General features: G+C 40.8%; 2 protein-coding genes across 2 annotated transcripts; one reads left to right on the forward strand and one right to left on the reverse strand.

Moving 5' to 3' along the window:
• Window positions 1–2,589: 2,589 nt before the first annotated feature.
• Window positions 2,590–4,596, forward strand: LOC133745293 (uncharacterized). Its single transcript, XM_062173351.1, has 2 exons — window positions 2,590–3,089; window positions 3,906–4,596. The coding sequence occupies exons 1-2, from the start codon at window positions 2,702–2,704 to the stop codon at window positions 4,400–4,402; spliced, it is 885 nt and encodes a 294-aa protein (XP_062029335.1). The 5' UTR covers window positions 2,590–2,701; the 3' UTR covers window positions 4,403–4,596.
• A 481-nt stretch (window positions 4,597–5,077) lies between these two features.
• LOC133745239 (squamosa promoter-binding-like protein 14) lies at window positions 5,078–11,643 on the reverse strand. Its single transcript, XM_062173284.1, has 11 exons — window positions 11,024–11,643; window positions 10,165–10,796; window positions 9,715–9,908; window positions 8,799–9,637; window positions 8,550–8,624; window positions 8,326–8,433; window positions 8,128–8,245; window positions 7,399–7,534; window positions 7,173–7,314; window positions 6,500–7,087; window positions 5,078–6,306 (listed from the first exon to the last, which is right to left on the reverse strand). The coding sequence occupies exons 2-11, from the start codon at window positions 10,764–10,766 to the stop codon at window positions 5,878–5,880; spliced, it is 3,231 nt and encodes a 1,076-aa protein (XP_062029268.1). The 5' UTR covers window positions 10,767–10,796; window positions 11,024–11,643; the 3' UTR covers window positions 5,078–5,877.
• Between the last annotated feature and the right edge of the window lie 10,361 nt (window positions 11,644–22,004).

Here is a 22,004-nt window from a genome sequence, read left to right on the forward strand (position 1 = left end):
CTAAGAACTGATATAACTATCTAAATTGCTTATCAATGCAATTACTACTTTCTTCTAAAAAAAAAAATATTAAGTTGAGATATCTTTGATTGCCAATTATACCATGGGTGACAGGTGGAGGACATGTACACATCTTGTTCCCACAATGATTAATCTTCAAGTCATATTTCTTGGATTGGATTAAACTTGTATTGCTATGGTTGGAGAACAACTCATCTATCTAGTCTCAAAATAGTGAGTGATAATAAAGTTGTGGTTTAAAAAAAGTTTTAAAAGACTTACGTACGTAGCCAAGAATATCGTGTTCCTCTGAATCTGTTTTTCATTTGTGTGTATATATGTGGTGTGAAATCGGATAGAAATGAAGTATTATCTTCGAAAAGAAGGAATCACTTGCAAAACACGAACAATAATTGGGGCATCTGTGACTACTCTTTATCGAGAAATTGAAAAAAAAAATGGCATCGTTTTACTTATTTGTCGTAAGATGCTCTACAACTCAACAAGGAAAATAAGAGGTATTTGAGTGCAGATTTTCCATCTTTCATGAATCTGGGAAATACTTATTTAAATTTAACAAGCAAAATTTTCTTTGTTTTTCACTTTATATCGAATATTACAACGTACTTTAGTTCTTCGGATCTCATAGGTGTTTAATTGGGAGAACAAAGTTGAAGAACCTAGGGGGAAAAGCTTCTTACTTGTCACATGTAATTGCCTACATAAGACTAAAGCTTAAAGAGAAACCTTGACTTTTGCTGCCATGGTATCTTCTCTTTTGCTAAATAAATCAATTTTATCAAACCACAATTTTGGTTTCATATCTCGTGCACTAAACCTAAACCAGCAGGTGAATCTTTTAACTGTGCAATTTTCTAATTTGTTTTTAAATTTGTGTCCCTAACAATGCACACCTTTCGTTTTGGGGAGTGAAATTTGCACTCCTATTTTTACATCCCACACTCCCCTTTGATTTTTATAATATTTGTTATCTCCAACTCTTATTTTCATACCCGAATTACCCTTGATTAGTCCAATATTTTTTTTTTGTCTGAAATGATTGTGCGACAACCTTCTCTCTTTAATGAAAACAACCCTTCTCTCTCATATGTTCTGATCCAAACCATCTTCACTTCTCCTTGGTGAGTTCACGCAAAACAAACTAATGTGAGGAGTTAATTTGATTATACTCGTGCAACCCAACTGAGAAAGAGACTTATGACCATTTTGGGAAAATTAATTGATACTTGAGAGGAGGATTTTCGGGGAGGACAAAGGATTTGAATAAGAGGGTGAAAGTGTAGACTTTCAATTCCCAGGGAAAGTGGAAATTTTGCAATTCTGATGTCTTTTTTTATGATTTCCCTCACTGGTTTCGCTGCTTTTTAATCACAGACTTTCAATTCCCAGGATTTTAAGAATCCACACTTCCAAAGCGATCAAAATCCCTCAATCAAAGGGTATGGAATTCATTACATATCAATCAAATATTCAAAACTGTGGGCATATTCATTTGATAGCTGGAGAAGATGAATGAAGTAAGAAAACAGAGAGAGAGAGAGAGAGAGAGAGAGAGAGAGTTTCGGTGTGAGAGGAGAGTTGGGCCAGTGGGATGAAAATATACGGGTACTTATGGAAGATAAATGTAAGGGAGTGTGGAATGTAAAAATAGGAGTGCAAATTTCACACCCCTTGGTTTTTTATGAGGCCATCGGGAATCAAACACTGTGTTTCCCTTTGAAAATGATATGATTTTATTCTAAAAAGAAAATTAGTTAGCAACTGCTTCAGAAAATTTTAATCTTCAAGGGGTTATATGAATAAAGCTGATCACCCTTTTGATATTTAGACCAAAACATAATCCTTTTATATCTTCTCCTTTTGGCCTCTGAAATTGCACTTAAGCATCTTTACTGTTATGGCTCCTCTTTGCTTGCAGTAATATATTAATCGAAAGTCCAGACGAATTTTCTCTTTCCAATCAGATTGGATGTTCAGATGAATTATGTTGTACGTGTTCTTTTCACCCAAACTAACAGGTGTCTTTCTCTCATAGGAGCAGCTAAATAAATCACAAGATGCAAGCTAATTCTCATATTAATTATGTCCATGCAAGATTGCTTCTTTGTGTATATACAGTGAATCACAGAGCCACAGGATATTCATTTTGGAATTTGGATAATTAACCCCATTAACTGTTTTCTTCGATCTCTTGTGTGAAACACAGTTCGTGTTTTTCTTTTTCTCTGTTCCTAATTTTCTTGAATATTTTCTTACAAAAAAGGAGAAAATATGTGTTGATGAAATGCTTTAATGAGACATGTCATGAGTTTAGACAAACATGCTTATGCGTGTACACCCACAGTGATTAGTCTCTGACTCCACTATCGAATGTGCAAGCCTAAACCCTAACTAGGGTTTAGGCGTGGTAAGTTTCTTTTCTCTCTCCACTGTTTCTTGCTTGGTAAGTTTCGTTTCATTTTCCATGAAGCAGTAGTGTCATCAAATGAATTAATATCACATGCAATGTACTCTGTGTATGGAGGGGCATCTTCTTTCTACTCTGTCCTCAAATAGTGCCAACTTTTGTAGCATAAATATTCGTCTTCTGTTTTGCAATTTGCACCACCAAATTAACAAAACAAGTCCATCATCGATAACCAGAGTGGGGGAGAGAGAAGAAAGAAAAGAAAACACCACTATGATGATGAGCAACAACAACAAACCCACCTTGAAGAAGACAAGAACCTTTTCCCCCAAGAAATCAGATTCAATGCAAATCCCCACCGCTCATCATCAACCCATGGAATTTGTCCCTAAAAGGTGTGCTTCGCTAAAGTTTCCTGCCTCTCCTCAACTTGTTTTGGGGGAGGAGATGCTCCATTTCAGTCACCCACAACATCCTCTTTCCCATGTGAACTTACCGGACCTCTTCACCTGCGCCGGCTGTAAAGAGTACGGCGCAGGCAAGAGGTTCACTTGTCAACGATGTGATTATCAACTTCATGATTTTTGTGCCTTGGCTCCTCCAGTTCTAAAGAGTCATCCCTTCCATTGCCAACACCAACTGGCTTTCTATTCTAAACCAGGTATGTACTGAGTACTGACTTAAATTTATAAGCTGCACCTAGCTATCTCTTTCAAAGTTAATTCCAGGTAGTTTTCCAAGTTCTTAATCAAACAACTCTAGACTAGCTAGTTTACATGCATATGCCCACATCTTCTCTTCAAGGAAAGTACGCATATCTCTTCATGGTCATTATGCAATATGGTTTATTAATGATCCCGTTTATCCTATACCTCCCTCTTCCAGGATAATAGTACTGTAAAGAATTAGCCAAATTGAAGATCATTTGATCATCTAAATTTGTAGACAAATACAGTAGGCAGATAAAACTGAAATGATAATGATAGTAACCAAAAAGAGGATTTCCAATTTGAGTGATCTTGACATGGGTGATCCTTGAATGATTACCTAAAATATGATGGTTCTGGACATTAGACTGTAGAGAAGAAAATTGAGATCTTCTCTTTTCATCAGTCTGGCTTTATATATACATGCATATATGTGAGTTCAGAAACAGATCGATGTGCGGACTTGTGGATCTGAGTTAAAAGGCAGAGGCCGTTCGAATGGTGTTGTTATACTGATCAAACTGCGCAGTAATTTTTTGGGAAGTCCGCAAGTCACAGTTTTGTTCATATCGTACGTTTTTTTGTTCATGGATCATGTTGATATAGGGTAGCGTTATATTGGTCTCATCTATCTCAGCAATTGTTCAAATTGACAGTCTGACAATATATAACATGACTTATTATTATAATGTCCACGAGTGCACATTTTTTATGTTGTGTACATGTACATATGCTAACCATATCCCTGAATTAATTGGAAATAAAATCAGTAAAAGGAGGGATTGCACAATCGAAGTGTGATGTTTGTAGCAAGCCCATCAAAGGCTATGCTTTCAGATGCGGCGCAGGTTGTTTCCAGATGCATCCTTGCTGCGCCATGCTATCTTCGGAAATCAGCTTGCCATATCTCCATCCCCATACCCTAAGACTTTTACCTGCATCAAAAAGTGGCAGCGATCCGAGTTTTGTGTGTGGTGAGTGCAGGAGGAAGAGGTCGGGCACCAGAGTGTACCATTGCACCGTCTGTGACTACCATCTTCATGCGGTATGTGCAAAGAATATGATCAATGGACTTCAGGAAAATGGCATCAAGAACCTAGAAAAGCCCAGCATGTTGGGGACTGCAGCTCGCCTGGCATCTCAAGTGGTCATCGAGTTCCTTGGGGGGTTGATGGAGGGGCTTGGGGAAGGTGTTGCAGAAGTCTTTGTCCAAAATGTCACCAGATCAGGAAGAGGCAATGGTAGAGGAAGAAGTCCTACTCCTTGATTAAACTCTACATGCTTCTTCATGCACATGCAGATATTGATGAGGCTTGGAGTTTGGGAGTATATAAATTACCAAATATAAATATAAATATATATATATATATATACAGTTTTCTTTTCTTTTTCTTGCTTGGATTTCTTGTGGAAAATTATTGTACTGTAAACAGCTGATGATGGGAGTGGATCGAGTGCTTACTATTTGTTTTCTGGGAATATATTTGTGCAATATGATACAAAGTTATTCATATAATTAAGTATTTGCTTTCATGAAATATGCTTGTTCATGTTGTTTAATTTCATACATATACAAACCTATTATTTGTTGGAGAATTCGTGAAAGAAGCGAGACTATTGAATCCACCAAATCCCTCTTATACAGTTTTCTCTCCATACTTTTTGTGATACCGAATACATACGAGGTCACAATGTTAGAAAAGGGAGATAAAGTTCATACAAATTTTTTTTATCACAAAGAATATAAATTCAATGAACCAGGAGATTACAAGTTGAGAAACCATTACATACCGGAACCATAAAGAGGCCTACTTCTAACAAAACAACCTAGGGTCGTGAATATTTACTTCCACAAGCTGAGAAAACAAAAAATCACAAAACATAAATGATTCTACTCTAATTTCTACCCAAATGCAATAAAGATCAAGTAAGAAGGTCGGAGGAGGAGACAGCGGTACAATCTGTTATATAATTTCGATCTCTTGAAAATTTACACCAAAAAATATTTTAAAAAAAATCTACAATACAAAAATTACACCACCTGGTACCTGCCTCTTATCTTAAAAACACTTTAATCAAATATCTTATGCTTAAGTAATACAATGAAATTGTCATTTCTGATCCATCATCCTCTACAGTGACAAAATCAGTACACAAATAACTTAAAACTCTATCACCACAAGTTACAACGAAATCTAGAAGGGAAACCCACCCATATATTAACCATTAACCATGTCAAACCTCTAATTACGGTATAACTGCTTTTTTCTTTCTTTTCTTTTCTTTTTTATCACCTTTGCTCTCTCCTTTCGTGTCGGTCTCCAGTATCTCTCCATTCAATTCTCCATGCTTACCATGATGCATTCACCATCCGCCCAATCTCGATCATTTCATCTCATCCAGCAACTGTTATACATCAGCGGCTCTCCAAAGCGGATGCGTTTCCGCATTCAAAGATGAAAAGACAGACAACTTTACCTATTTTCGAACACAAATGAGCTAAATGAAAAGCATATCCCAAAGATTACCCAGACCCCGAGAAACACGCAGCATCTGAACACCAAATTCCTCTGCTGTCCCAGAATTTCCCGCTCTCAGGTCAAGTTTCCCTTCTCCTTAATGGGTTGTTAGCTGAAATTATTTTCCTTTTCCAGAACTGCATCACTGAAAGCAAGCTACTCTGGAAACTGCACGTCATCCCAAACTCACATGTTCATTACTCCATAGCTCTTACTATTAAGACTAAATTGTGCCAAAATCCAAATTCTCCCACTTGAAAGGAGCAACTGAGCCAATGTCTGGGGAACCTCTCAAGAACAAGCAGACACAAACACAAACAGCAGCTATGGCAAGCATAGAATGAATGAATGGACGCTGAAGCAAGCCTTGAGCACCAGGAACCCTCCTAGTGTATTTTGTTGCTGCAACTGCGCATTTGGCACATGATCTGCTACCTTGTCTGAATTGGATACTTGTCCTACGCTCCAGCTCCATCGCCATATGGGTTTGGTCTATCTCATTTCCAATTGTTAAGGTAACCTGACTATTTCTTCTGTCAGTAAGTTTGCGTGCCACCAGATTGTTGTAAGAGTAATTATTCCTCATCATAGCATAAGCATATGGAGACTGCCCATTACCATCCAAAAGGGAATGCCAGCAGTTCAATCCGATCTGGAGGGAAAAGGTAAACAGATGGTTAAAACGAAGACATTGTATATTTATAAATAATAAAAACACTTCTTCTAGCATCCATTGGTAATGCAAACCATCAAAATCTATAGAAATGGAAATGAGGCATCATGTCCAAATAATTATATAAAAACAAGCAACCTAGATAACAGAGCTAACAGTTACTTTTTATTACCTCCTGTGGATCATTCGTCAAAGCATCAATCATATCCTCCGAATTTGACAAAGAAGCAGCCAAATGAAGAGGTGTCAGGCCACTAGGTCCAGCAAGATTTGGAGGAAAAATGTATCTCTTGTCACTGCTAATCACAGAATAATTAATAAGCAAGTCAATCATCTTCCTGCACCTCCTTTTTACAGCCCGGTTTAACAGCTGGACATCTGACAGCATCCCCAATGACTCTCTTGATAGCTCATTCCCATCGAAATTTACCAATATGTCTAGAAGTGTTTTCACCAAAGTACAACAGTCTCTCTCAACAGTGAATGTGAGTAAAAATTTGAAACGGCTAAGAGAGTAGCCGGACCCTTGAAACATGGAAGAGATCTTTTTCCTTTGGAAGAGCCATCCTAGCTCGTTCAGAAAGTGAAGGACTTCCTCCCTTGACCTGGGCCGCCCATAATCATGATTTTCATCTTCTGAAATTGCACTGCATACCTTTGTCTCCCCATCAAACTCAGACTCAATGAGATTCAATTCGCTACAGATTGTAGCATCAGCTATGATCACAGGAAAGCTGTTTCCCTTAAAACCATTTTCCACCTGTTCATATTAGCGAAATGTCAATAAGACATTCTAAGATTTTATAAGTAATTCTTAACAGATCAATTTTGTTTGAGAATGCTACCTCTATGAAACAACGACCTAGAACACCGGGAGATGCATCATGAATTTGAAAACTTCCCAAATTTATCTCATCATACTCGGTTCCATGATATGTTGTTCCAACTTCCTTTGATGTGTAACCACCCATATACGTGCAATGAATCCTGCATGATCAGAAACCAACAGTTGTAGAAACAAACACAAGAAATTAAAAGAAGAATCTTCACCAAAAAGCAGATAGCACTTACTTGGTGCCAAGATTAGTCAGATTTCTACCCCTTATTGAAAGAGAGGTTTTTTGCCCGCCCACGACAGCCAAAGGGGACACAGAGATTAACTCTGGTGAACTAAATGTTGTCCAGGCTTTGCATAGACGAATCTTTCCTGAAAGATGATTCCACATGAACAAAATTCAACACCTACTTTAAAAAAGGCAATATGGCAAACTCATATCTGATGCATAATTGTACGTTAACCACACTACTATGACTGTTACTCTGCAGTATATATAGTCCTAAGGGAAACATCAACAGTGAAAAGAGAAGACTAAGTCTCCTTTCGAGATTGCTAGTGCTTGCTGGAAGCTGCTGAAAGGGAGTTGCTCAGGAAATACCTTCTAGGGAAGAGAGGTTGTAGGAAAGTGCTTTATAGTAGTATCAAAGCTACTGGAAATATAAACAATACTCACCGAGAGTTTGGTGAACTACACCAAAATAAGCGAGGGTCATGAAAAGTAAATGAATTTTTTTGGTCTTGGAAAACTTTGAGGATTTAAATAAACCAGAATGTTTAAAAACGTATGTTCTGTGATTTTTTTCAAAAGCACAGGTATATGTACCATGGTAAAACTGTAAGCTTTGTAACACACATTCAGATACTTCTTAAAAAAAGAGAAGCAGGAATGCTCTGTTGAAAAACAATACCACAGGACGCCCGAATTAACGCTATCCAAAACCACACTCACAATTAGTACTTACCATCTTTATGAGAAGCTAATTGCCTCCCTGTATTTACTAAAAACCTTCCACTTCTCCAAAAATCAGAATCTGAACTTTGTATTAAAGAACTGACACGTTGGACCAGGTTTTCTTCAAGCTGAAAATATACATACGCATTGTGGTCAGCAAAAGACTACAAAAAGATATTGCTCATCTGTATTACAACAATTCACTCACATGCTCCCAGGCAGCAAATGACATTGACACATAAACTGATAGGACCACACAACCAGGCCTTATGTAGCTCTCCATTTCAGACGGACTGTTAGAAAGCCAACTGTATACCTAAAAGAATAGAGCAACTAACATTGTCAGATACTCCAACAAAATAATTATTATAAAGCTACCGTGGCGGCAATCCAAGTAACGAAGCAAGTCAAAATAAACCAAAAACTCCTCACCTGTGTCCGCAATGTCCCTGGTAACTGACTCGGATCCTTATCAAATAGTTTAAACAGTATTCTTCCAGTACGATCCTGTTAAAGAACAATACAATCCTTAAAACCCCTTTAAAAAGTGGTAAACAGGAATTCAACACACACAGACATGAAGTAAACCAAAAGTATCTTCACCAAGAAGGAAAACAAACAAACAAATAAACAAGAAAACTAAGTACAGGTATAAAGCAATAGGTGGAAACTCCACACTACCTGAGGATCAGAATTCAAGCTAGACGGTGAATGATCAGAACTAGAAGATGTATAGCCAGCTTGGGGTGGAAAATTTTGAATGGAGGAGCTGACAGCTCCTCTATTTGGCCCTCTAAAAAGATCAAAAGGCAAGTTACTACCACCGTTCATGCTAGAGTCCAGGTTCACATTCAAATCTTTGCTTATTGAAAGTTTCTCCGACTTGACAGTGTCTGCCATACTCTTCATTGGAAACAGTGTTTGCATTACAGGAGGTGACGATGATGGAGACCTCTCCTCTGTGCGATTACTACTGTCTGAAGAGAAATACTTTCTGGAAGAAGCCAGTTTTGGTGGACTGTCATCCTCAGGTGAGGAGCTGAATAGCTGTAAAGGTAATTTGACTCGAGTCTCTTGAACCTGGCAATCTGAATCTTCTGTAGGAGACTGGTAGCTAGTACTACTTCTCTCTCCCCCAGCTGAATGAAACTCTTGAGGAGGCCTCTTCTGCAAATTAGGACCAGCTGCCTGGTCAGAGCATGTTAACTTAGTTTTCTCACTGTCACTACTCTGACTGCTCTTTTGAGATAACATAGCAAGTGTGTCAGAAGAAGGTGCTGCTAGAGTAGCTGAAAGAACAGTAATCAAGTCCATGGTTGACGCAGATGTTTTTCCATTCAGTTTGTTTTGAAGATCTAAAGAAAGTAGGTCTGAAGCTTTCCAATTTAAATTTCCGAGATTCGGCAACTTGGCAGCAAGGTCTACTGGCAAAGGCAATGAATTTATCTTACTAAGAATCTGAAGGAGCTGCTCTCTGTCCAGTACCGACGAGCCGTTGGTAGTTCGGACATCATTTTTCCCTACAAATTTGAGTACATAAATTTAGCATAGGATCAATATAGACATAAAACCAATAAATCAACCATAATAATATTACCCTGTGGACGAGTTATAGCAGCTAACAAGTTGACAATATCCAAATTTCCACTAGTTTTGTTATCCCCATCTCCAGGGATAGTGAGCCTTGAGGTAACATCCTCAGGCTGGGTTTTCCTTCTTCGCCTGTTATGCCCCGCAAGTCTCCTTCTGCAACTTCTCTTCCCCTCATCAAACTCTGAAAGCGGGTGAAACCTGCAATAACCAACATAGAGCAGGTAACCAACATAGATTTTCATAAGCCTTTTCATAAAGCCTTAGACTTTAGAGCAAGCACAATCCACCAAAATGGAAAAATAAAGGTAAGGAATCCATTAATCTGAAACTCATCAAACTTCTTATAGGATACTTATAGGTAACTAAAACAATCTCTACTCAATAGATAAAAAATTTGTGTAATAGCCAATTGCAAACATATGAAATTGCGGCAGATGCTTGGATGAACAACAACCTGCTGCACTGCTGGCAGAACCTCTGCATCTGCTTAGCAACTAGGGCTTTGGTGGATTTACTGTGACTCTCACAGACTTTATGACGGCGATGATAGTCTTTGGCACTTGACAGATCCTCTTTACAATCATCAACTTGGCACATGGGGTAGCTTCCACCATTATTCCCCGGAGATCCCGACCGGACCCTCTTATTCGGCCTGGATGCCGCCGTCTCCTCCACAGAAGCCAACCCACCACCCAGATTCAGCTGAAGGCGTTCATCATCATCCTCCACCACGGCGGTGCTCTTCACAACTCCAGCAGCAGCAGCAGCAGCAGCTTCCTCCTTCCTCTTGGGCTCTGAATTGGAAGTACCCATCATCTCAGTGTCCAGTGGCTTGGCCACAAACCTCATACTGTCCCAGCCCCAAACGTTTGGGTTCCAGCTGTTGGTCCCGGGGTTTGCGAACCTCGGCTGCGAATTTGGGTGTTGATAGTTTGGGGTCTGGTAAGGGAGATCGCGCTTCTTCTTACCCATGGCCGCCGGCGCGTCGCAGAACCGACTCGAAAGCGATTGCCGGAGGAAAATTGGGGCAGCAACTTGGGCACCAACCTCTTCCATCGCAGATTCACAACCACACAAACAAATTCTCTACACCAAACACAATAATATCACAACTTCATTTCATTAGAAATCAGTTATGCAGGGTTCACGCAAAGATTGAGCGCTGCCGAAATGAGCATTTCTTTTCTTTTTTTTAATTATTTGTTTGGTTTACGGTTGACAAAAATAGTGTAGCGAAAAACCCGACGAATAAAAGGCAAAGATTTCAGTCTTAAAAATTGGAAAAAATTTAGAGAAATTGAAAATTATCCAACCTTTGAGTCGAATGAATCTAGTTTATCCAATCCACATCTTCTCTAATTTCTCCCCCAAAATCTTCACTTTATGCTCCCAATGAAACAAACTGAGCTGAACCCAGACATAAAAAAATATATATATATCCAATCGATACGAAACGCTCTTTCCTTCACCGATCTGAATCGACTCGTATGCTAATCTCAAACAGAATCTAAATTCCGAATCTTCCGACTCCTCCCAGCTCAACAGACAACTACAACCAAAAAAAAAAAAAAAAACCCAGGAAGAAACTGCTTCTACTGAATCAGAGGGGGATCGAAGTTGATGATGAAACCAAACTCTGGTTCTTCTTCTTCTTCGTGGTTGTTGTTGTTGTCTCAGCAAGCCCAGACCTATTTTACTTTTCTTTCTCGTCTCCTCTCTCTCTCTCTCTCCGAAGTCCCAAGTACCCTTTTTTTCTCTTCCTTCTTCCTGTCCTTACCTTCCAACAGACTTTTTCTTTCGGTGAAAGGCAGGAACCGTAAATTCAACCAACTCTGGGGTCGTTTGTGTTGCCGCCCGAGGACCAAACGAAGAATCCAAGACTCTTCCCTTCTCTCATCTCTCCCTTTCTCTCGCCATATTTACGCCTCACTGACTCATCACATTATTTTATCGCTGAAACGGTGAATGTGGGAACTCCGTAGCCGTTAAAAATTTGACGCTCGTTCAGACGTGGAATTACGGAACTGCCCCTCGCGGGGTACGGAACGGAGGGCCGCGGACCGGGGTTGGGGGGGGAGGCGTGCCATGTTTTTTTTTCTACAGAGGAGACCACCACCAGATCCCAGTCGGCTTTTTTGGTACGTGATGTGAACGTTGTGAAAATTAGAAGAAAAAAAAGAAGGGAATGTGGATGACAATTGACAACAAAATAATATTCGCATCTCACAACGAGCTTACATCACCATTCATATTTATAAGTTATAACTTTACTTTTACTAATTTAGAAATTACTTTGCTTGATGAACAGCATAATAAGTGACTTTTATTTTTCTAGTATTAGATTAGATTACAAAATGGGGTAATGGGTAGGTACGATTTTATCTTCGTTTTTTAGGAAATTTGTTTTTTATTTTTACTTTAGCGAACAAGGCAACAAATCCAAATACTTTTTTATTTTTAGATTAATTTGTTATTGTCATGCTGCTAAATCAAGAAAGAGCAATCGTGTGACATTTTATTACCAGTTTCATGTTATTATTTGATCACTAAAGTAGCTTTTCTATTCTATTGGTAGTATATAATTCTTTTGCTTCATGAAACTTGAAGTTATCTTATTAGGGAAAAAAAAAATGATAGTCCCGGAAGATGGTATATATGGTGGGTGTGGGTTAATATCACATGACAAGCACTTATTGCTGATTGGTTCCCTTAATTTAATTTAATTTTTTTCTTTTTAACTTCTGCAATAGCCCCACCCAATTAGAGTAATCTTGTTTGTTCGAACCATCACATGACAATGTCACATGATAGTCCAAAACCAATTACTCTCTCATTAGAAAGAAAGAAAAACCAAATTTAAATTTACTTTCAATCATTACCGAAGTTAAATGGAGGCGATGATTTGGTGTCAAAAGACTTCACCAAAATTTGATTTTCCTATAATACTCATTCAAACACACTATATTGTTAATAGGTACAGGGGAGAGAATAGGTATCGGGGAGAGAGAAAGAGGAGGAGAAGGGGGGGGGGGGGGGGGGGACCTCAATATGTTAGAAAAATTGGTTCAATATTCAAACACACTTTTTTAAATTTGTTGATTCAATACTTTCTAAGGATAAAATTGTCCAAAAAATATCATCAAATAAACATCAAAAAAAAAAAAAAATTTTGAGCCTCAAAAACTACCCACTAAATCATGAAATGCATGTCATAAAACTTTTTTTTCTTCAGTTTTTTCATGCACACAATGCTAGTGTATATAAAATAATGAACAACTTCTAATGAGGACCATTAAAATGAGGACTATCTAATCAACGGTTGTGACACCCACATTTCGATCATATTTTAGTAAATCTACCGTTATATGTTTAGATATTTACGAGTAGATCATTTCTGTAAATTTTCAACCAAATTGAAAATCGTTAAGAGATTCATAATTGTGATTTATCATTTATGAACATGAAAGATTTAGATTTGACTGATTTGGTTTGTTCATTAATTTGATCTAGTTTGATATCTTAACGATTAGTAATTTGGAAAAAAAATTTCATAAATAATTTACTCATGCATACCTAAATATCTAACGGTAGATTTGTTAAAATATAATTGAAAAGTGAATCTCACAACCGTTGATTAGAAAGTCTTCATTTTAAAGATAATCGTTAGAGTCCCTCCCTATCAAATAAATATAAGTATCTCATTCCCTCCAACAGTTGTTGTTCTTCTTCTTCTTTTTTTCGAAGGAGCCAAATACGGCTTCCCTTTTGACCCCATTCCCTCCAACAGGTACCGTTGATAAAATTGCTCCAGTAGTGTAATTTTATCTTCTTCATATACAGGACGTCCATATTTATTAAAAATGCAGAAAATGTTAATTTCTTTTTCTTTTTGGCGAATAAAGAAAAGAGAATTAAACCCTGTTATTCAACCATAAAAACTATTATAATAAACACATATACCGGGATTAAACTATGAGCAAACCATGTTTCTAGTTTCTACATTTGAGCTTTGACGTCTTGGGGTTCCCTTCTAGATCCTCAACCATTCCCTAGCAAGCTGCGTAATCAAAGCATCAACTTGTTATGAACTGTGGGATTATCTGTGGCATGTTTTTAGAGGTAATGACGCATTTTTAGGATGAAACTTATCCTAATCTGTTAGTCTGATATCGATTAATTCGATCAACCAATAACAGAGTTAGAAGTACCAAGATAAATTCTCTATGTCTTGATCAATAGTATCAAAAATATCGACGCGTTGCTAATCAGCTCAAAATGACAAAGTAATGAAGGTTAAAAATCGATAGCAGAGTTGAATGTGATTAATTCATCAGCTTTGATAATTTTGATAACACAATTATTAGAGAAAAACAAAATGGTATTGGTTACGCGCTTACATGTCAAGCAATAATTGTCCAAATTATATACGTGATTATCAATATACAATGATAACCTCGGCTGCGTATATACGATATTGGACATTGATCTCACCTCCATCAAGCTCTAGTATTCATCACTGTTTGTAGTTTTGTTTTTTCTGTTTTGCTGATCGACTTTATATATGCTTGTGTTGCCTCCTCGATCAAGTCCTTGCTAACACAGTTACCCTTGATGGGGTTGGTAAGTATAGACAGGACATAGAAAAGACTGGAAGAAAAATCAAGAAATTGACCCAAGCATGCAGTACTTACGCCGCGTCGTTGTTGTCCTTGATTTGAAGTTTTACTACAGCAAGTAGGTCCTTTTTACTCGTTTGGATGGCGTCGTCGGCGTCACGTAAATGCCGCCCAAATGATCCAACTTTCACACGATAACTCAGATAGGGCTTTTTTTTTTTTTTTAGAGAATACTCAGATAAGGCTATTGAGGGTAATTGACTGCTACTGTGTAATTTTCTGTTATTTTTTTGGGTAAATTTGGTATAACGAAATGTGATATTTCTTCAGTCATCCTCTTGGTCCAAGATGCACTGCTTCTTTTTTTTTTTTTTTTTTTTTTATATTGGAATAAAGATCAATTAATAATGACGTCATATTGGTAGCAGGAGAAATCTTATATGTACAAGGAGAGTCATGGTAGTCGATTAGTTTGTATTCATATGTACACAGTTGTTATTGTATTGAAATCCAATGATAGAGAGAATAAGGAGAATTTCAACTATCTTATTATTTTCACTGTTTGATTTGAATCCAACTACGAAGTGCATAATCAACTGATTATTTAAACGAGAATAAGAACACAAATAAATACAAATACAATAAAAAACAAGAGAATTGAGGTCGACGTATCTATTGTCCTTAAAACCCTTGGAAATTAATGGTAGTGGTACTTATGAATTAGGGTGGTTGATTAGCAATGTTATGTGGTGGGTGATTAATTAATCGCGAGATTAGTCGTATACGTGATTGATTAGGGTTGGTTGCCCGAAATGACATAAACCCCATAAGAAATTAAGAATGGTGCCCCCTCATGCGTCTCTCTCTCTCACAAGTCCTTTCACAGTCGTTGACTCCCGCACGTACATTTTGGGCCTAATACTGATTGATGGATCCTGATAGCTCTAATAATGTATATAGGGCTATAGCCTAGAGGTTAGGCCTCTCTAGGTTAAGTGGCGCCCGTCCGTACGGGTAGCGTTTGGTTAAAAAGGTAATGCATGAAAATGATGAAATGAATGACCGACCACTACTCATTGGGTGACGCGTTGGGAACTAGCTGTATTCTATTCTATTCATTCACGCACCTACACATGTAAGTACAATCCATCATCTCATTTTCTGGTCCGACCCTATCACCTTAATCATCAAAACAACATCAGATACCGATAAAATACCGAAGGTTCGGGGATGAAAACATTAATTTTATTAAAAAGTTAAGAAAAAATATCAGATATTTTGATGAAAATTATATTTAAATTTTGAATTAAAATTATATAATCAGTTAAGAATGTGTTGAAAATGAAGTTTGAATAATATGTAAGAAATTAATATTGATCGTTTTTGTGAAAAACAGAGACTTGCAGAAAATATTACAGATATTATCAGTCATTTGTTCTCTTCTTGCTCACTTGCCTTCTCTTGTTCCCAACTAATGGTCAAACCCTTTGGCGTGGCTCAATATTCATGCTTCTAAGTCCTAACCATAAGTGGTAGCTAATTAATGTTGAACAAATTGTTCATTGTATCAGTTTATGTTATTTGGTGACTGTTTAGATCCCAGGAGGATCATCGTTCTCATCTTTATTCTGTAATTCTCATTTCAATCCAATCCATGCCTCTTCAATTTTTCATTGCATTGCATTGCATGTGGAAAACCCAAATCTACTGCAAGTTGTCTTAGAAAATCTGCACTCCCCCACTTTCTAAATTTAATATATTTTATGATTGTATGTATTGCACTTTCTCTTTTACCCTTGAAACATATATAGAAACCTAAAATGCATATATGTGTTGTACATACACTGTGTATATTGATGACCTCTTAGCCTAGAATAGTATATATTGTACATACACTGTGTTGCAGCAGTGCCAATAGTGATCTTCAGTCCAATAGAAAGTTCCGACAAGTATTGTCATTGAAACCAAATCCTCTCACTTATTTATTTTCAATTAAAGGAAACCAAGTTCTCCTAATTCAATACTTAACATAGTAGCTTAGTTAAGTTGAATGTGATTCAGAGATAATTGTTGGTCTTATGACTAATGGGGTTGATGATCTTCATCCTCTCAAACCTATATATTCTGAGCAGTTGTAGACTTCTCATGGATCTTCTTCAGCAAGGCACTATTTGCCACTGTTACCGTGAGTTGAATATGGTCGCGGATGGACTATCCAAGTGTGGATTGGCGACTACCATTGGGATTCATTTTATTGAATCTCCTCTTCCACAAGTTATTGAAGATTACCTTGATGACTTGTGTGCAGTTACCAGAAATAGGAATACCTCAGTTATTTATTAATCTGTCTTTTGTTTTTGGGTCTTTTTAGACCCCATGTAACCAAAAAAAAAAAAAAAGTAGCTTAGTGCCTGAATTCTAGATTATGATATAGAAACCGTACCAAACCTTAAGTCCCTACCCAAATTCTCATTGGCAGTGGACCAGTGGAAGTGAAGATGTTTCCTTGTCAGGAACTCAGGATAAGAAGGAGAAATTTACACATTACCAGCTTGTTCTATATGCTCGGTTGTTATAGCTAGCTTTGGTTTTCTAAAGAAAATTCGTCAAAGTTTTTGCCTTTTATAGTTTTATCTCTCTGTAGTTCATAGGATTAAATCTAGACATTTCCTTCCAACAAACAATATGCTTTATATATTGGGCGAAAAAAGAAAAAGAAAAAATAAACAATAACTTCCACACAGTTTTTCAGAACAAAGCATGGACTTTTCTTGGAGCTCTGGTCGTAACTTTGGATGGTATAGCTTGCTTATTCAGCGTACTAAATATAGTTTTGGCACCCGGCTACGAAACATCAGGTTTCATATCATTAACTTTAACTATAGAATAATTCGACATGTGAATTCTGCAAAACACGACTATTAACCATGCAGGATGTGGTTTTATAAAACTGTGGGGGTAAAAGTTTTTAAGCTAATGACTTTTGGGCACAACCAGGGGCGGAGCTAGCAGAGGGCCTGCAGTGGCCCTGGCACCCCCGGGGATTCATACCATGCTATATAATTGATAGGAGCATATCAATGCGACGATTTAATAGTTAACCCCTCATATTTTGCTTAGTTATTTCCTTTACTTAATCATTTTTTAACTTAGTTTCTATTTTCTAGGTACATTGGAATAAATGACAAGGAAAAGAGCTTAAAGGCACCTGAGAATGATGTGAGACCTTGGAAATGACAAGTAGAAGGCACAAGAGATGCTGAAATGAAGAAATGGAGTATTCTTGGTCCAACCAGGAATTCTTGGTCCGACTAGGAATCCCAATAAAAGTAGGAATCCTGAGTCAACTAGGAAACATGTTCGGAGAAATGAAGAAAAATGGCAAAAAATGCAGATTTCTAGTTGGACTAGCAAACTTATTCCTGCTAGGAAAATGAATCTTAATGACACAAGGAGTCCCAGTTGAACTAGGAAAGCAAAAGAAGATTCCGGAAGGTTCAAATGTGAAGAGTCCTTGTTTGACTAGGAGTCCTGAAGACATAAGGAGTTCTAATGGGGCTAGGAAACCTGAGAGCACTAGGAGAAAAGACGCATGAAAGGCCAAATCAGGAAATCTGCATGTGCAAGTTAGTCAACTTCGACAGAGCATTGAGACCAGCTCAGGACAAACTAGATGATTATCTTTATATTTTTGGAAAGCCTCAAATGTCTAGTTTCCAAAGCTTTTTACGGCTTATCAATATATGTTAATGCTCAAAGTCTGGCGGTAGCCAAACCTTCGTTTAACGCGGGTCCGGTGGGCGGACCGCTACTCTGTATACTTGATGATCCTTGCTGGCTGCCAAATGAAAGACAGGGCGTCAGAGGGAGACCGCGTTGGGCGGTCTTCACTTCTCCGATGCCTAAGTCAGTTGATACACACAGGCAGCACAATAATAAATGAGTAGTTAATGCGTCCTAATGAAGAGAGAAGAGAGGACCTTTTATAGGTGAGGAGAGGTCTGATCTTCTCTTTGTTTTCGATGTGGGACTGATGTGCTTCAGTTCCCAGTTTCAGTAGCTTCTGATGCCGTCTTGGCAGAGTGCGTGGCGGCGCGTCAGCGGTGATCCCGGGGAACTCTTGTGCTCAGGCCGTGGCCCGCCTGGCTGCTTATCCGTGGGTCACTCCTTTGACGGTAGTTGGTACCTCTGGCGGTAGGATGAACGTGGCCGATTATAGCTAATTATGCTTTGCAAACGTACATGTAGGTACAAGTCCCCCAAGTCCCCAGTCAAGGAGGGCAATCTTGGTTGGGGAGTTGATCGGCGTTTTGAAGCGTTTTCTTCCGCTAGACTTTACAAAAGCATAATTAGCGTCAGTGCGTTGTCAACCATGGATATTACTGAGCAAACGCTTTATACCCTTTCGGGTGGGCCCCTGCTAGGCCCCCCAGGGAGTCCCCCACTCCCCGGCTAAGATGGACCTCCGGACGGTCGCAAAATTTGTTTGGTGAGGGGGAGCTGCACGGAGCAGAGGGTGTTGGGTAGCGAACCCAATCTTTAGTACCCGAGTGACGGGGGTCAACGTACCTGATCAGGGCCGTCGTAGACTGTTGACTAGTCCCCGTGTCCCGTAGGGACGATCTGACTGTAACGCCGCGTGGCGGTCATTTGTCAGAATGAGGCGTGGCCTCGGGATCCGCTGCTGGCGGGTGTCCCCCCGCTGGTGTACAGCAGTAAACAGCGTCCAGTGGACATGCTTGGCGGTACTTTATTGAGCGGTACGACGCTGAATAAAGTACGCGACTTGCCAGATAAAAGAGGTTTTCGCTAGAGGTGTGTAGCGGAAGGCGCCCCGTTTGTATGATGACAAGGGAGAAGTTCCGCTGTTGGGAGACTTCGTGAATAACAGCTAGTGAAAAGTTCCGCTGGTGGGGTTCCGCCCAGCGGAGACAGACTTGGAGAGGGCAAGTGAGAAGTTCCGCTGGCGGGGTTTCGCTCAGCGGAGACCGTCACTTGGAGAGGACAAGTGAGAAGTTCCGCTGGCGGGGTTTCGCTCAGCGGAGACCGTCACTTGGAGAGGACAAGTGAGAAGTTCCGCTGGCGGGGTTTCGCTCAGCGGAGACCGTCACTTGGAGAGGACAAGTGAGAAGTTCCGCTGGCGGGGTTTCGCTCAGCGGAGACCGTCACTTGGAGAGGACAAGTGAGAAGTTCCGCTGGCGGGGTTTTCGCTCAGCGGAGACCGTCACTTGGAGAAGGGTGTACTTGTGATGGCTTCCGTGATACGCCTTGTCTGACGGCGGTTGACACGTGGCAAATAACCAGAGGGTTAGCGTGTGGAGACGCGTATCCTCAGTCCGGCCGTCTTCTCGTCATTAATGCGAGTAATGATGGATTTCGTAACCGAGGCGACGCCTCGGTTAACCCGGAGGGTTAATGCGAGCAGGGCACACGTGTACGGCTGGGGTATGATGTCGTTTTCTAGCGGACGGCCCAAAAGCCTCTGATGTTGACATAAAAGGGGGGGAACGCATCGAGAAGGGACATCACAAAATCCATTCGAACCTGAGTCGTCTTCAAGCTCTGCCCATCCCAGATTGCAGAGAGTGCCGCGCGTTGGCGGAGTTCTCGTGGTCGGAGAGACGAAAACTTCCGTTGTCGGGGCATAGCGAGCACCAGTACGCCAGAGAGTTCACGACTGAGGTTAGTGTTCTGGTTATCCTTGTCGGTTTCGTGTTTTTGTCGATTTTATGGGTTTGGTGCTTGTTTCTGGGATTGGTGTGTGAACTGGGTTTGTTGATGTTCGTCGGGGGTGTAAGATGGGATTTGGGGGTAGGTTATGGTGTTTGACAGAGAGTTGTCAGTTAGGGTTTTGCTAGATGGTTGAATCTGGGTTGAGGGGGTTTGTTCATGTTTTGGTATTTTCTGGGTAGCTGTTCGTGGTGTGCTTTGCTATACCTGATATAGGGATAGGTTAGATCCTTCTGTGGGCTAACTGATTTGGGTTTAGGGTTTCGGATGGCCAACGTCGTAGAGATCTCGAGCAGTGAGGACTTCGGGTCTGACGTGTCAATCAGTGCGGCGGATAGGGTTTTTATTGACTCGTTGCGTCCGTCTGCCCGTGCAGGAACCTCACTGCCAGAGCCGCTAGACATCGAGCCGCTACAAACCATACCCTGGGAAGTTGTCATGGGCCGTACGTCGCGTCCGGAGAGTTCTAGGGCGGGTGAGGATGCTGCTGCGCTGGATAGGAATGAGGAGCGGCTAGCAAGTAACAGCGCCGCTAGTGGTTCCGCTGACGGGGGAAACGTGAAGGGGGAGGAAACAGAGTCGGCGTGGGTTCTCCAGGATGGGACCCCCGTTGACGAGGCGGGAGGGCGGATGACTGCCGCCGCTGTCAACCGGATGAAACGGATATACCGGCTGCCGGGAGTGGTGAAACTTCGGCAACCGACGGCGGACGAGAAGGCCTCAATTCTTCCAGCGGGGTTCGCCGCTGTTCACGAGGCAATATTCCGCCAAGGAGTGACATTGCCGCTTGTACCCAACCTTCAGATCTTGGTGTGCGAGTTCGGCGTCGCCTTTGGGCAGATCTGTCCCAACATGTGGCGGTTGATGCTGGCGATGAACTCCTTGTGGCGGCTATCCGGGTGCGAGGGGCCGACTGTGGCGGAGGTTTTGCACTTCTACGAACTGGTGTACGTTAATCGCCAAGGTTGCAGAGGGCAAGTAAATTTGAGCCGCCGGCAGGGAGCGCCCAAGCTGATAGAGAATTTGAGGGATTCGATGTCCTACTAGCGGGGGACGTTTTGCGTGGCAATGACAGGGTGGGAGTACCAATCGGAGTTGAACGAGGGGGAACCGACGTTTAGGATTAAGTCGGAGTTTCAGCCAATCCGAGGTTGTTCGTTGATCTCCGCTGAACATAGTTGGCGGTTGACAGTATGTATTTCAACTGTTGTACTGACGCCTTGTTTCTTGTTTTGTAGCGGGACTGCGTTATAACCTGACACGTGAGGAAGAGTGCCGTGTTGCGCGTATCAAAGGCTGTTGGAAGAATCGCAATTTGCTGGACTTCCGTCTCCTCACCGGCTGGGAGTTGTTGGTCGACCAACAGCTAACGCGCGCTATTGGTAAGAGATTTCCGCCACATTGTACCTCTTGATAACTTGGTTAAAGCTGACGGGTGTTTGCATGTTCTCAGACACTCCGCCAGGCAACAAAGCGAGCCGCGACGCCTTTGACAAAGCCATGGATCGTGCGGAGATCGACAACTTCTTGGAGGCGATGTATACGTCAGGGGAGGCGGCCCAAAGGACAGTTGTGGACCCGGAGACTCTGGAGGTGAGTGCATCCGAGGTTCCGGTGGTGCTGCCCATGCTGCACCACTCCCACCTAGGGGCCGACGGTCTGCCCAGTGTGCAAGCGGATGGGAATGCGGGCGGGGGAAAAAAGGGGTCCTCTACCGTGCCGCAGAAGGAGAGAGTGGTTGCCACTCGACGTGGGCCACAGTGAGAAAAAGTAGTGGCGCCAGTGGGGGCTGCCGCTACCGAGGTGGGGAGACAACCGCCGAAGGGGTCCAGGGCTGCGCCCACTGGAGATACACGGGGGATCCTGCGGAAGCGGCGCCAGTGTGACTCGGCCGGGGAGGAGGTTGATGACGAGACCCTCGGGGTCCACAGGCAGAAGAAGGGCCGAC

Source organism: Rosa rugosa, chromosome 4 (genome assembly GCF_958449725.1).
Source record: "Rosa rugosa chromosome 4, drRosRugo1.1, whole genome shotgun sequence".
Lineage (NCBI taxonomy): Eukaryota > Viridiplantae > Streptophyta > Magnoliopsida > Rosales > Rosaceae > Rosa > Rosa rugosa.